This window comes from Hevea brasiliensis, chromosome 14 (assembly GCF_030052815.1).
Source record: "Hevea brasiliensis isolate MT/VB/25A 57/8 chromosome 14, ASM3005281v1, whole genome shotgun sequence".
Classification (NCBI taxonomy): domain Eukaryota; kingdom Viridiplantae; phylum Streptophyta; class Magnoliopsida; order Malpighiales; family Euphorbiaceae; genus Hevea; species Hevea brasiliensis.
In genome coordinates, this window is record NC_079506.1 from 91,217,694 (window position 1) to 91,234,270 (window position 16,577).

Here is a 16,577-nt window from a genome sequence, read left to right on the forward strand (position 1 = left end):
AAAAACTCGACTGATAGTGTAATTAGAGACCTACCACGTTACATGCACATGCCTCTCCCGCCCTTTACGCCCCCTTGTATTCATGCATCCTTTTCATATCTATTTCTCAATATTTTGTTCTTTTTCTTTAAGTAATTAGTCTGATTAGGATTAGCCCGTGTATAGGTTATATAAAAATAAGGACTCTATTAAAATTGTTATGATTTTAATAACAATCTATTTCTATCATTAATTCCGTATGTGCCTTCTATTTATCGATTAAAAAAAAATCACATTTACAAGATAACTTTGATATCTCTTCTACTATCCAAAGTCTAAACCAAGAAATTCTTTTGCCACCAAATCTTTCAACTTTTGTCTATTTTGTAATGGAACATAAGCTTTTCTATGACATTAAAACTCATTTTCATAGAAAAATAACATAAGCATTTCTTTAAATATTTTTTAAAGAATTTTAAGAGATTCATACTCATTTGTGTAATACATTTAAAGATTATAATAACCCTCAAATGCTTTCCAGCAAAATTGATTAATTTCATCATTATTAATTAACTGTAATAACCTTATTGGATTAACATCATCTCTCATAGCATCACAATTTTTTTTCATGTGGGGAGGGACAAAATGTACCTAGATTTGATTTTAATTTTAATTTTTACCTATATATTTGACTGTTAAATCATATTTTCAATATTCAATGGGATTTGTCTGCATACAACGTCAAGATTTGCGGCTTGGGAACAAAAAATACTGGCAATGTCAAAAAGGAACAATTTTTCTCAATAGGTTGCAGAGAAAACTCATCATGGAGGAATGGAAATATTGGAAGAAAAGAAAAGGAAGAAAAAAAAGGGTAATGCCTTAATTATTTCAAGATTTAGACCTTGACTGTGGAATTAATTATTCTCCTTTATTGAAGATTGAGACTAGAGAATGCCATGCACTATTAGTAGCATGGAGCCATAGAATATTTGCAAAGAAAGTAAGAAAACAGAAAAGGGTGAAGAATATTATTTGAGCCTAAAATATATTATTTAGACCATTAAAATTAATTTTAAATTTAACATATTTTAATTATAAGAATCCAAAATAGCTAAATAATTTTTTTAAAAAACAATGCAGATTGAAATCAAAGTCCTAAAGAGGCTACAATAAGAAGAACAATCTTGCACCAACTCAAAATGAGATCCACAGAAAGGTAGAAGGATTTTATCCAAATGCTGTCAGTCAGAGATCAAAATGAAAGAGCCCTTCACAAGGGGTTGTCTGTTAGTCCCAGTTGAAAGACACCAACAAACCCCAACATGCAGAGGACAATAGCCATAAGGGTTTTTGAATAGTCACTGTCTAATGGGTAGTTAACAACATGGCTGCTAAGGCCATCCGCAAACAACCCCACTTGGACCTTTCCCACAAGGTACAATTCACAAGAGAAAATTAAGGTGCAAACCCTACCATGTGAATTTGTGATGTAGAATTGGTAGTGTAGGCCACCATATAACCCTTGTAAGGGGAACAAGTTAGTTATACCTGGTGCCTTATGATTTGATTTTTAGATGCCTGATGACATGATATGTTGCATGGGTTAATAATACCCACCTTTCTGGAGAAACTAGTTGCTTAATCTTCTTATTTACAGATACTATTAATTTCATGATACTGTCAGTAGTAGCCTCTAGGCTAGCAAATCAGGAGGTAGTCTAGTTTGTCTTTCTTTACCTTTAAAAGAGTATGGACCATAGAATGATAAGATTTCGAGTTCAAGTTTTTCCATCTACATATTCTGAGATTCATCTCCTTTATAGTGAGAGTTGTTTAAGGGAGATTATATTAGAATAATCCCTCCTGCAATGTTATTAGCTAAAGTTCAGGGATATTTGGAAACATTAAATCTTACATCTAAATTCCATAATCACTCAAATGGGAGAAGGGAAGTGCAGCAATTCAAACCCTATCATATATATAAACTAAAACATAACTTCTTAAAATGGGATACTACTCCAGCAGATTTGCAGTAAACGGAACCCCAAATCCTGTTCCGCACCAATATCAGTCTTCTACTCTCATAAGAATGATGCAGACCATTGGAGTGGTGGAAATATAAAATAAGCAACGTTTTCAAACAAAGACAAAGGAATAAATGTCTGATGATTATCCTATTAGTAAAGGTGCAAGGCATAAAGGGATCTTGGAGCCTAGGCTTAAGGCATAGGCATGCGCCCTTGAAGATGAGGTGAAAAGCAACAAAATTTGCTAGAAAATTCAAAACTACCTATCACGCAAGGAAACTAAGCTTTAGTCAAAACTAAGCCACGAAGGGCAAGAAAGAGTGAGGGAAGACAAATTTATTAGGAAACGTATTTAAAACATAAAGAATGTCACTTTTTATCTCCTTATGAGTGAGGGACAATAATATAATAGGTTTCTTAAAACTCAATTTGGGAAAAAAGAACAAGGGAAAACAAACAAGAAGATTTAGGGGAAAATACAGGGATAGAAAACAGAAGAAAAGTTGAGAAGGAAAGAGTTAGGAGAACGGGAAAAAAAGGAAAATAGAGAACCAAGAGAGAGAGGAGATTGGAGAAGAGAAAGCAACAACAACAACAAAGAACCCTCATCGAAAAATAGAGGAGAGTGTAGAGATAAAGACTTAAGCCTGTTAAACCTTAAGCCTCAGGCACGCCCCTCCAACGATTAGTACAATCATGCAGCAGACCTCTTGTGTTTCAGCATGGCATCACATAGCTTTGCAGCATCTAGATTATCTCTAACATTATGCACTCTTACAATGTTTGCACCTCCCAGAATCCCAGCAGCAATAGAAGCAATGGTTGCAGGATCTCTTTCAATTGCTGCAGGGCGAGCACAAATTTCACCCAAAAATCTCTTTCTGGAAGGTCCAATAAGCATGGGAGCATGAGATGTGGCCAAGCTTTTCCTTGCAATCTCTGCTCGAATGGTTGGTAACCCCATAAGGATATCCAAATTATGCTTAGTGTTCTTTGAAAATCCAATTCCAGGGTCAATGATAATCCTCCATGCTGGGACACCTATTAATTCTGCATCTTTAATCTGCGAATACAACTCAAAGGCAACCTGCTTACAAACATTATCATATTGCAAGTTCTCACTATTTTGCATTGTTGTTGGGTCTCCTCTCATGTGCATTGCGACATAAGGAACCTCAAGGCCAGCAACAACCTTAGTCATGTTAGGGTCCAACTGCCCCCCAGATACATCATTTACAAGATGAGCTCCATTTTTCACTGCTTCTAAAGCAACTTCAGAGTAAAAGGTGTCCACAGATATGAGCTTTCCATTCATCTCAGGTATCTTTACAACAGCTTCCAAGACAGGCATTAGTCTATCTAATTCCTCCTGAGGGGATATCCTAGAGGCCATTGGTCTTGTTGATTGAGCACCAAAATCAATAATATCCGCCCCATCTGAAATCATCGAGCAGACATGAGAAACTACAGAATCCACAGACTGGAACTTTCCTCCATCACTAAAACTATCTGGGGTCAAATTAATAACACCCATCACAGAAGTCTTTCGTGACCAATCCCACAAGTGATTTCCAATCGGCAGCACTCTTTTCATCTCTTCCTTCCCAATGAGGTATTCACCACCCAGTTTCTCCCATGATTCAAAAAGTCCACCAGAATGTATTGATAAAGAATGCCAGCAAGCAACAGTATCATTCTCAACATCTGATCCCAGTAAATCCATCAATGGGGCCATTACAAATGGTCTCTCCCATATTCTCTCGTGAGGGACTGTAAGTGTATCTGAATTAATCCTAAACTTTCCATAGAACAATATATCCAAATCAATTGGTCTTGGTCCATATCTTATACCATCAGTACGACCCATATCCTTTTCAATCTTCTTAAGCACTCCCAACAACTCATGTGGACCAAATTTTGTAACAGCTCTAACTGCAGAGTTAAGAAAGTGAGGCTGATCAGTCACATAGGCAGGTGCTGTCTCATACAAACAACCATGTCTAGTAATGGTGATGCCAGATTTCTTCATCAACTGCAATGCATGGTTAAAATTACTAAGCCTATCACCCACATTGCTTCCTAAAGCAATTACTACTTCCTGCTCTTGAGAATGAAGCTCCACATGACTATCTGGGGCTGAATGGAGAAAGCACAAAGAAGATCCTGCAATGTATATTGATACAACTATCAAAGAACCAAAACTGTTATCCCTTGCAATACTAAAAGAATTCTTATTTACCAGACAAAATTTCAAACAGGTGAACTAATAACATTAACCAGATTAGAGAACATAACCATGACCGATCAGGAAATAAGCTACCAAATTTGTCCAAATGCCATTTAGCCTGTGGGTATCTGATCGCAGTACAAATCAAATGTCTAACAACAAAACAATAAAAGGTAACTTAGCCCATCAAGAGTAAATAAACATTCTTACCTCCAAAGAGCTTCACGGCATCAAAAAGCCCTTGTTTAATGGGCATTAGCCGTTTGAAAAGGCTCATATCAGAAAGGTCTCAAGAGTTACAAAGTTCACTTCCAGTATCCAATTTGTGTCTTCTTCAGTATCAAATGTGCCATGTCGCAAAAAATAAATATATAAAACTCAGTAACTAGAAAAGCAATTGCATAGATAGCATACATGAAAAACTAGAAGACGCTCCTCACCAATTGCGCCCTAATTAAAATAATTTTCAGTTGCAAATTCTGGGCTTACATTAGCATTCAAAATAAATGCATGCTCTTTGTTTACCAACGCGACTCCAAGAGAGAAGAAGCAGAACTTCTAAAGTGTACCTTGGGACAAGTTAATAAGGTTTTATCCTTCCTACTTTCTTCCATGAATAGACAACTGAAATGGAGTAATGTACCTACACAAAATGCTAATTTTGTAATAGAGTTTGGAAACCGAAGATAACTCATATTTTCACCTGGAGTTTCTCAACGATTTATCGGAAGAAAGTTTTAGCAGTGAATAACATTAGACAGTGAAATATCGGAATGGGAGTGAAATATCGGAATGGGGTTGCAAGTGCAAAGGAATTGAAAGACGAAGCTTCCACACTTTCATATTGGATATGTGTCGAACAGGTTGTGTGCAATCCCAATGTAAAGCCCAGAACCCAAAAAGACACGCACTTTATATCAGAAGAAAAACCACCAAGAGACATAGATAATTTCAACAAGAAATATAAAGTTTACCGTTATAAATCTGGACGGAAGAGAGAGGAGAACATAAATTGGCAACAGCTGACTCTTATCACCTTTCTCTCAGGCTGCTAATATTCCACAGGACTTCGGTTGCCTCCGTAAGAAAAAAGCATTTACCTTTGTTAAAACTTTCAAAGATTCAATTTTTAGACAATTCAGATTGAACACTTTTAAGAAAGTGGAATTCCAATGGTGGGACTCACCACTCATTTTGCACTGGATGTCATTATTTTTCAACAGTAGAACTCGACAATATTAGTCATTGTCACAGTTCCGCACAATTCCTGAACATATGACTCGGCGTTTAAGCACCAATTCAAGCAAAGAAGGAATGTAAAGTCGCACCCTCAACCCTCAACTAAGCACTTGCACAGCATTAAAAAAAAAAAAAAGTTATTTTGGAGTGTCCCGTTGATTGGATCTTATTAGAACAAATTTAAATAATATATAATTAAATTTGAAATGTATTTAAACATTTATATGATTCAGATTTTATATGGGCTTTTGGATAACAGAATAATTTATTGGTCTTTTCCTTAGTTCAGTAAAAGGCACCTCCAGTGTGCATTGCAAGAACTCAATAATGATTGGAAACAATGTTGCAATAGAGGTTCCAGGTTCCAACGTTGAGTTTAAGCCATTAACCGAAAAAAAAAGAGAACACAAAGCAAAGAATTGCAATTTAACTAAACATAGGAATTATCACATAGGACAACCCATCAAGCCAATCAACATTCTCCTGCATTCAAAAATCCGAGCATCGATGTCATCTGTAATCAACAACAACTACTATGCCTTAATTGCAAAGTAGCTGGGGCCGGCAACGTTACATGCTATCCCTAACAAAATTTCTAGAGTTACGAATTATTCATTTCATAAGAAGTATCAGCAAAGATAGCAGAGTAACTGTCATAGACGACATCACAAGTGGCTAATACTAATACAAGGAAGAGAGAGAGATCATCCATTGAAACTATTGAGCAAATAAAAAAAAATTTCAATGTTCTGAGCAATACAAATTTTGGATGGTAACAAACAGAATCTAACATGGGAGCACCTAGTATGAAATGATGCATCTGTAACAGGAACAACCTTCTATTCCAGCCTCATTAATCCCCAAGAAATGCAAATTTGATTCCAACACAGAGAAAACCTCTTATCTTAAAAAGCTGGTTAGCCAAAAACCAAAAGATCCCACTCAAGAGTAAAGAATCGAACTCCAAAGAATACCTTAGTCTGTCAATACGGTCAGTCTATAAACAATCCAACAAATACGATGGAGCAGAGTGTAGCCCAGCGAAAACCTTGAATCAAATACTGCTGCTTTCACTAGCCGAAATTGAGGGGCCTTCGGATTTAACTAGAAGAGTGCTTCTGCTACCAATATCTAGCCCCTGCAATCGCCCAAGAGGATCCTGTGGCAACATCTCCTGGAAGGCATGTGAATGAGATGCAGCACCCATAGGCTGATGTGGAATTGGCATGTTAGACTGAAAGAGATGAAACTGCGGCATTTGCATGTTTTGGGTGTTAACTTGCCTAGGTTGTGACTGGGGTAGAAAATAGGAAGATTGGGTGTACGGCACATGGTGCATTCCCAAATTATAGGTATCTGTTGGTGTCATCAGTTCTCCAGTGGCAATCTTGAGTCTCTCTACTTCCTTCTTTAGCGCCTCATTCAGAGCTGCATATCACAAAAGTTACACAGCAGCTTAAACCGTTAGAAACTTCAAACTTACGATCAAATGCAAATGAAGAACTGGAGAAATGTCTAAGTCAGAAAGAAAATGCGAGAGAAATATGTTATTCCTCACAACATATTGAAGTCTTCCATCAGAAAATATAGACTAGAAAGTTCATACACCAAGTATACCAGTAGTAATGAGAAATTTCATATTCCAAGTGGCAGAACCCCAGAAAGTGGTCCAGATTGATGGAACAGCAGTCAATAATTATATTGTGACAGTATTTATGGCCCAAGTAAGCAGCACCACTTAATTTCAGATCATGCAGAAAATACTTATTACACTTCAGAATATCATTGGCATGTGTTGAAAAACCATGGAACAGTCCTCAAAGCCTCCAATCTCTATGTCCTCAACAGCTTAGTACTTTCTCAAAAAGATGCATCCAACAATGAACGAGCTAATAAAATTAAAGCAGGAAAGCTTAAAACGAACCATCACGTAATTGAGCCTGTTGTTCCATAGCATGTAAGCGAAGCTTAAGCTCAGTGTTCTCAGTACTCAGACCTGTTGTATCTCTCTGAAAAATAACCAAGAGCATTAATAAATGGCACTAGAAAAAATAAAATTAAAATAAAATAAAAAACTTAGCAGCTCTTATTCAAACCTAAAATGCATCTATGATCACAAGAACAAACATAAAACAAAAAAGAAATAGAAGGCTAATCATGAAGCTTTGATCTAATACAATCAACGTGGTTTATTTTCATGAAACATGGTTTTAGACCTGGAATAGTGTGAGCTGTGCAGAAAGTGTAGTTGCTTCTGTCTGAAGGGTCTGCACTTTTCTTTCAAGTTCTGATATATAACGGGCTTTCCTCTCTTTTGACCGAGCAGCAGATTGTCGATTTGCAATAATCCTGTATAAATTATGGTTTTAGAGGAAAGCTAAAGAATGTACACTGCCCTGACAGCCATTTCCATCACTAGGTGCAAGTGAATCAGATTCATGAAACAAAAACTGTAAGAAACAGTTACCTTCAAGAATATAATGCGTACTAAGTACAAAAAATAAATATGTGGAACAAGTGTAATCATTTAAAAAAAAATAAAAGAATAATTCAACAAATCATTCTGCAACTCCCGTTGATCATTGCGATACAAAACACTCATGCAAATCTATTTTTCGATTCAAACTTTTGAAAAAATCATTTGCCATGCAATCAAACGTGTTGATGGTAGCAGACTGACAATCACTCAATGACTGGATTATATTTTTTAATAGGCTGCACAGACTAGCAGCTAACTATGTGGCTTTTACTTCCTAAAATGTAGCATGTGTAGGGCAACATCAATAATTGAAACTACAGATATTAGTATGATTGGAAGATCTCTGATTAATTGAAAAAACAAAAAAAAAAAGGATTGTAGCTATTCCGTGGAGCTTAATTGGCCAATGCATGTTGATTATGAAACATATGGCACAATCCCCAGAGATGGGTAACCAGAGGTCAAGAGGGTAATCAGATAAGTACATCATACAATTTCCTGGACCCCACATAGAAGACGGCATTACCAAAATGTCTATTACACTTTTTCGATGTCTTGACAGAACCTACCATCAGCCCATCATATCATTATAGAGCAGTCCATGCATGCATAAAAGCTCTCATCCAACTTTACACTCAACTCAACCAGGCGTTAATTCTGATTAGTTGGGTTTAGATATGCAAATCCATTTCCATCACTCCACTAGTTTTAGGGCTACATCTTCAGAAATGACCAAACTATGTTTAAGGCACTTAATTAAGACATCACAGGTTCACAAACTAAATCAGAAAAAAAAAATGCCCGTGATTTAATTACTAATATAATATCATGAACACAATAACCAATAGACAGATTGCTTAGAAACATAGAGATCTTTGGCAGGCTGCTTTGGATTAAGAATCCATTATGCTTCTAAATCACCAAAATTCATACAGCTTCTTTTTTTATCCTACCAACATTTATGGATCCCTACTAGGCTTCACATTTAAAGACTATAACCTCCCCAGAAAGAAGAAAGAGTCTGACCCAAGAAGCTTAACCATATAATTACAAAGCAAATCCACCAAACACCAATCCAATTTTGACACACGTAATAAAGGACGCCCAGTTATAATGCGATAAGACTATAGAACATAGTACCATATCTAAAACACAATCTGTTCAGCTCAAGCAAAAATGAGCACCACCCATTTGCGCTTTAAAGCAAAGAACTTTATCTAGAATTGCAACGACATCCACTTAATAATATTAATAACAGCATCAACAACGATACCAGTTGACAATTTAGAAGTCAACCAAAACAAAATAACTTTTACAAAATGTGAAGTGAAAATATAAAGACAAAACCTTTTGGCTCGTTTTGGATCCAGAGTCCACAGCTCAGCAAGTTTATCAGGAGCCATAGCTTTCTTGGCCTCTATAGACTCCATAATCGAAGACCCATCAACAGAATTGCTATACCTATGCCTAGGCCGGACATTCTTCTCTCCCTCCAAGTCGACCCCGCAGCCGCCACCACTCGACCCATGAACCGCATTGTCAGGTTTGAGGCTAGAGGGGTCTTCATCGGGTCTGGATCCGAGCTTTTCAATATCCATATAGGTGCAGAAGAGGTCATCTTCGGATCCGAGCTCGTCGAAGGAGCTTCCGGATGGACCTTCGAATGGGTCCGGGACAAGATCCAGGTCTTCAGGAAGACGGAAATGGACCTCGGAATGGGCTCGACGGTGACAAGAACTCCGGATAGAAAATGGTTGTCCTTGACCATGAGGAAAGTTTTGGGTTTCTGGAGTTGGGTTAGTTTTCGGGTTGGGGTTTTTGTTTGGATTTGGCGGATCCTGCATTTTGGTACTTGTTCTTCCCGCTCTTCTCCCTCTCTATCCAGTTGCTGCTGCTTCTTCTTCTTCTTCTTCCAGTCGACGAGCCTCGTGACCAGTTCACATCAGGGGATCACACATGAGAAAGCACCCTTTGTACTTATCTGACTTGGACGAAACCACATGGTGTCGTTTCATGGCATTTTCTCCAAAGAATAATTTTCTTTTGATTCTAAGAAATTAAGGTAACAATATATTATTAATCCCTTCAAATGTATATATGAATAATAAAATTACTATTTTTCTTAAAAAAATATAAAAAATAATAGGAAAATATTTATTTATGATAATAAAAAAATTAAATTGCTATAAAATAAACGAATAATACAAATGAACAAAATTTTAAAGTAAAAAAAAAAGTGTTTTAATATATTTTTATGATAATTTATTTTATTAATTATGAAATTTATGATAATTTTTTAATTTTTTGAATTAAAAATTATTTTTTATTATTGACCGGTGAATGTTTTTTTTTCTTATTTTATGAAAAAGAAAATTTAAAGTTTTCTTAAAAAATAAAAATAATTTTTTATTTTATAAAAATAAATAAATCTTTATATTTTTCTAAAAAAAAAATAATACTCTCAAATAAATATATTACTCTAAAAGCTCATATTTCACTTTTAAAGGCGCTCGTAGGAACACGATGAATCCTACGTTCTTAGGAACTATCCATTCAGAATTCTTTAAAAATATAGACTTAACAGAACATTAAAAAAAATAAAAAAAATTTTGAAATTAAATATTTTTTCTTGAAAAGAAAAGATCTTGAGTTTTACTATGTAAAAAATTTGTGATTGATTAAAAATCTTTGAATTAATTTATAAGAGATTTTAAAATTAATTTACTGTTTATCTATCTGAGAAGCTGATGGCATATAAAGCCATCATGTGTCATAAGAATTAAATAATAAATTTTTTTTAAAAATTTAGATAAAAAATAATAAAGAATGGAATATCAGATCGAAATATTTTAACTCTTTTATTATTCTGTCAAGCTTATATTTTTAAGAAATTCTGAATAAATAATTCTTAAAAAAATTTGAGTGTCTAATATTTGATAAAATTGAAAACGCCTATATTGTCTACTTTATTTTGAATAAATCATGCAAAAAAGCGTACCTTTAAAATAAATTTTAAGGTTTGAATGATAATTACAAAAAGGTCCTTTGTTCACCTATAAAAGCTGTGGGTTTAAATGCAGGGGAAGCAAATTAGGTGAAAGTTGGGAGTGTGATGGAACTCTTAGTATGGGGTTAGTCAATGCTAGGGGACAAGGGTTGTGGGCTATGAGTTTTAGGCTCTACAAGATAAGGATTGTGTGTCCATAGGACTCTACAAATGTGGACCTACGAGGGAGGGAACTTGCCTTTTCCACATGAATGATCCATCTGTCTCCGATCCATGTGGGCGCTCCGTTGCTTCTCATAATACTACTTTCATGGATATTTTATGGGTAGAACGAGCCACGGGCCCATTCGATTTGTGTATGGAATCGAAATCGGCTCAAGTCAAATTCAGAATTGGATGGGGTTAATAATTTCAGACCTTGAATTGGCCTGAAATCAGTGTCATAGGAATTAATTATATTATAAATAATTAGTATGTTAAATAAAATAAAAAATGATAATTTTTATATTATGAAAATATATATAAAAAGAAATAAGTAAAATATATATATATATAATTTTATTGTGGTATTTGGTATATATGTGTGTAAAATAAAATAATTATTTTATTTTAATTCTCATAAGTAAAAAATTATAAATAAATGTGTTTATTAATAAATAGATATGTCTGTTAATAAACAGACATGTCAATTCAATATAAATAGTCGCAACTGTTTGTATAAAGTATTTGTTAATAAACAAATATTTATATTTTATATAAAAAGTCACAACTTTTTATATACGTGTTTATTAATAAATAGACATGTCTGTTAATGAATAGAAATGTCTGTTTTATATAAAATCACAACTGTTTGTATAGGTGTTATTATATAAATAGTTGTTTCTATTGGAGATAGACAAATGTGTCGGTACCATGACTTTTCATTTTTTATAAATATTGATGAATTTTTCAATTTAAATATATATTACTTCTATTTCTCGTTCTTCTTCTTCTTCTTCTTCTCTTTTAGTCTCTCTAAATGCGGTTCGTATAAAGAATTTTTAAGAAAAATTTTCAGTAGTTGCTGTCTGCAGATTTCAGATTTTGTTGTATCTTAAAGGTATATTTTCATAACCTTACAACAATCTAGTGGAGCAATTAATACTTTAAAGATAGTGATTCATAATGTTTTAAAACCTATTTTACACCCACTGCTTCAACAAGTTATAGTTTCATTCTCTTTGAATTTGAACCAATTCAAACTAGAATCGGCTCAATTCGAAATTTGAATCGAAACCAACATATTTTTAGGCATTACATATAACAAAATATGAATAAAGAGTACCACTGAATCATCACTTTAGTATAGTTGATTCAAATTAAAATTTGTAATTATATAAATTAAGAGGCAATTTCAATATTATTAAGCTAAAAATAATTAAATATTACAATAGTATTATAATTGCAAAAACTTGGTTTTTTTTTTTTTTTTTTGTGGGCTTTAGTTCTACATTCACTCAAATCACTAAGGGACTATAGTAGCACTTTTTATCCTGGTTGATATCACACTAGAAAGTGGGGAACCAACCAATGTGCTTTCAACTTTGTAAGATGTCATTTTTAGTATATATTAATATGACTAAATTTAAGATTGTTTGTAGCTTCATATATATATATAAAAGGTTTAGATTGAATGAATTATAAAATTAATAAAAAATAACAAAAAAAGTCCAAATTCTTGGTAATAGTAAGACCAATTATCAATTATCATCTAACTTCATTTGATTTAGTGATAAAAATATATCACTCGCTTAATAAATTTAAATTATCATCGAACATAGTAACCTAGTGGTTAACCTGATGAGAATGTCATGTCCCACCCCAGTTTTAACTCTCCGCACCAGCATTTAAAGACTAAATATTGTCTCTGCTTAGGAGTGCTCCTGAGAGTCGGCGGCTGGTTGTCCAGTAATTTATCTCATGGAATGTCATCTCGAGTTCGATGATAATCTCGAGCCGCAAGCTTAAGGGAGCTGTGACCGTCATACTAAATAGTCATATTTTTTTGCTTTAAAATAAATTAATAAATTTAAATTCAAATTTATATTATTTTAATCAATTATCATACACAGAACGAAGTGATGGGTTGAATTAAAAGAAATGGTGAAATCTAATCAAATGACTTGTGATCTAATGTTGTACAAATGTAGAGCAAAATCAGAGCATCTAACAATGGACAGAATTACTTCACCTTTTGATTAAAGGAAAGAATGAAAAGAGTGGAAGGAGGATATGGTGCTTTAGAATATAAGCATAATTTTTTAAACATCTAATTGTGATTAGTTGGGATCTTGTACCATAAAATCAATAAATATTCTCACTCACCTTTTTCTTTCTTCTTCGTTCTTCAAAAGTTTAACCTTTAACTCAAAGTTTATTTGACCTCTGACCATGTACAATTAAGATTAAAAAATTAAATTTTAATATAATTATGTGATTATATTATCACTTAATATAGTTTGATTTAATGTCTAAAAAAATATCATTTATTTAATAAGTGTCAGATTTTAATTCTAATAGGCTATTTTCCTAATTCCCTGAAAAAAAAAAACTATATGATTTATATAATACATTTACTCACTTATAATTTTGACATATCTTTTTTCTTTTGCACTAATAATTTTGGATTAAAGTTGTGGGATTAAAAAAAATTATTTTAAATATTGTAAAAAATAAAATTTGAAAAAATAATTTAATTATTTTAAAAACGTAATAATTAAAATATATTAAATTTAACTTTAAATTAATATTTAACATCCCTATTAATATATTTAAAATATATTTTTTAAATGTCAATTCAAATTGACTTGATTTATAACGCAATTACTTTTCAAGTATATATATATTTTTAATTTTTTTTAATCCTTTAACGCTGTGAATGTCATATCTCCCGCTCAACAATAATGAAGTGAAAAGACACCAACGACAGCACCTTTCTTTCATTTGGTATCTTTATCATTTTTCTCATCTGTATTCCAGTGTCCTTACCCATATCCAAAGACTACACCCACTTTTAACAACTCTCTGCTATTATACTTTTCACAACTATTAAGCCTTCTCCCATCTCTTTCTTGCAGATAATTAGCACCCAGCTCAGACTTCTTTTAATCCATATTATCCTTCTTGTTGGAGACCTTAATTACAAGCCTGAGAATCTCATTCCTGTTCTTGATTCTTAAATTGGGTTTAATCTCTTACCTTATTTTAGTGCTCAGAAGGATGCTTTTTTCTTGTTCTTTTGCCCAATAACTAAAAGGTTCATCTCTGTCAGTCTCTGCTTAAAAGCAGATCATCAACAACCAAAAGCAAGAAACCACAAAGGTAACACTTTTCTGCTTCCCCTTTTCATCTCTCTCTTGAAGCATCAAAATCCATCAATTCTCTCGTCTTTAAAAGGAAAAAGAAATAAATAAAAATCCTCCATTGCAAGCCTGTACAGCACAATTGGAATGAACTCTTTGCTTTCATTTCCCTTTGTGGTTCGATTTGATCCCAAGAAGTCTTGGAGCAATGAAGTCTACCTCCAGCTTATTTGCATAAGTTCACCAGAGAAGCTCTAAAGCAGTTGCATAAGACCAAGAGGGTATTCCAGTAAAATTCAAAATAATCTGCAGAAATGGCAACTCTTCCTCATCGTCCTCACCGGCTGCTCCTCAATACAGAACCAAGTACACCAGCAGCACCAGCAAATGGAAGCGGAAGCCGCAACAGCTACAGTAGCGAGGCCAATTTTGACACAAACATGGTGATCATTTTAGCAGCTCTGCTTTGTGCATTAATATGTGCACTTGGACTAAACTCAATAGTGCGTTGTGCCTTAAGATGTAGCAGAAGGTTTGCTTTTGATGAGACTCCTGACGAAGCTGCCGCTCGTTTAGCAGCAACTGGGCTTAAAAAGAGTGCATTGAGACAGATCCCAGTAGTCATTTATGGGGCTGCAGGGATTCACATAATAGCCACAGACTGTGCAATTTGCCTTGGAGAGTTCTTGGATGGTGACAAAGTGAGAGTTTTGCCAAGATGTAGTCATGGGTTTCATGTAAGATGTATAGATACTTGGTTGGAGTCACATTCCTCTTGCCCAACTTGTAGACAATCATTGCTTGAACAACCAGGAGCAAGTTCTGATGGTGCGGAAGCTGGTACTGATGCTGCTGGGATCAGGATTCATGGAAATGGAGCAGCAGTTCAAAGTGATGTGACAATGGCTGCAGACGAGGTAGGTTGATTCTGCTTTGAGCAGGGTTTTAACACCAAACTACATCAAAAAAGGAGAGGGGGAAACTGGGTTCTCCTTCATCTTCTTCATTCCATTAATAATTAATGTATACATTATTCTTCAAATGTTGAGTTGTTTGATGTAATTATGTGTTCTTATAGAGGTTTCTAAGGGAAATCTTTGTTTGTACATGTTTAATGGGTGAAGGAAATGGTGCTTATTTAACTAGTAGGTTTGTTCTTTGTTTGTGTTAAATTTTCTATAGCAAAATCCAAATATTAATATTTTTTATTTTTATTATTTAAATTTAATTAATTATAAATGTAAGACATTTGAACCTACGTCATAAGGCCTGGTGAAATTTTTATATTAATCGTCACCTGTAGCAAATCCTCTCCTTTATTTGAGCTTATAATGAACTGAGTTGGATAAAAATATTGCATATTTTAGACAATAATTTAGTCTGAAAGTTTAATTATTAAAGGGAGTTGATTTTAGCATAGAGCCATAAACTTAGAACCTATCATATACTTAGGTGGGCATGTGCCACCCATGTGGCGATTCTGTTCTTAACCCAAAGTGACAATAAAGTGTTTGGATGCCTTCAATTTTCTTATACTTGGGACGATATCCCACTTTGTGCTGAGATGCTTGACCATTACCTCAATATGTTGTCATCCTCAAATCTTTACATATGGTTCAAAATTCATTTTCATCTACCCTAATTGTTCTTTTCAAATGTTGTTCAATTTAATTTTAAGACTTTCAAAAAATAATGATCACCCTCAAATTGTGATCGATGCTATTATGTACAAATTAATAAAAATACATAAAATTTTGAGAAAAGAAAAATTATAACAATTTATAGACTTTTAAAATTAATATTTAATTTTCATTTACTTTCAGCCTAAGAATTTTACACACAATTGGTAAATGTATAATTTCAATCATTTAAATTATAAGTTTCATATAACTCTCGCTTCTATTGATTACCGAGATTATACACATATCTTATCGCGCTATGTAAAAAATTCTTTTAATTATAAAAACTTTAAGTGGGATATCTTTTTAATTAAAAAGAAATATTATTTATTTAATGAAATAATATTATTTTCATATAAAATTTAATATAATTAAAACTTTAACAAAATAACTTTTATATCTTTTGAATCCATATCATAGGGTGTAACGAAATTTTTATGCTGGTTGTCACCTACTGCAACCCTCCTCCTTTATCCGGGCTTAGGACCGGTTAAGCGTAAACTACTTAGGCGGAGTTAACAAAATAACTTTTATCAATTTTTTTTTTTATTTTTATAATTATCCTTATTATAAAAACAATCTAAACTTTTGTGTAT

The 16,577-nt window shown here is 33.6% G+C and overlaps 3 protein-coding genes across 7 annotated transcripts; 1 reads left to right on the forward strand and 2 right to left on the reverse strand.

Annotated features, from left to right (window-relative positions):
* Positions 1-1,811: 1,811 nt before the first annotated feature.
* On the reverse strand, positions 1,812-5,565 carry LOC110633926 (folate synthesis bifunctional protein, mitochondrial). Of its 5 annotated transcripts, none has more exons than XM_058133904.1 (4): positions 5,423-5,565; positions 5,211-5,313; positions 4,447-4,565; positions 1,812-4,172 (listed from the first exon to the last, which is right to left on the reverse strand). In XM_058133904.1, the coding sequence occupies exons 3-4, from the start codon at positions 4,511-4,513 to the stop codon at positions 2,704-2,706; spliced, it is 1,536 nt and encodes a 511-aa protein (XP_057989887.1). In that variant the 5' UTR covers positions 4,514-4,565; positions 5,211-5,313; positions 5,423-5,565; the 3' UTR covers positions 1,812-2,703. The 5 variants fall into 5 exon arrangements, with proteins under 5 accessions (XP_057989887.1, XP_021638459.2, XP_021638460.2 ...); XM_021782767.2 differs by having other exon boundaries at positions 4,447-4,568; XM_021782768.2 differs by lacking the exon at positions 5,423-5,565 and having other exon boundaries at positions 5,211-5,415.
* Positions 5,566-5,940: 375 nt separating this feature from the next.
* LOC110633899 (transcription factor RF2b) lies at positions 5,941-9,947 on the reverse strand. The gene is made up of 4 exons (XM_021782721.2): positions 9,302-9,947; positions 7,692-7,824; positions 7,400-7,484; positions 5,941-6,903 (listed from the first exon to the last, which is right to left on the reverse strand). Exons 1-4 carry the CDS (start codon positions 9,796-9,798, stop codon positions 6,530-6,532), a joined length of 1,089 nt encoding a protein of 362 aa, XP_021638413.2. The 5' UTR covers positions 9,799-9,947; the 3' UTR covers positions 5,941-6,529.
* A 4,001-nt stretch (positions 9,948-13,948) lies between these two features.
* On the forward strand, positions 13,949-15,474 carry LOC110633940 (RING-H2 finger protein ATL74). The gene has a single exon (XM_058133905.1). It carries the CDS (start codon positions 14,617-14,619, stop codon positions 15,226-15,228), a length of 612 nt encoding a protein of 203 aa, XP_057989888.1. The 5' UTR covers positions 13,949-14,616; the 3' UTR covers positions 15,229-15,474.
* Positions 15,475-16,577: the final 1,103 nt, after the last annotated feature.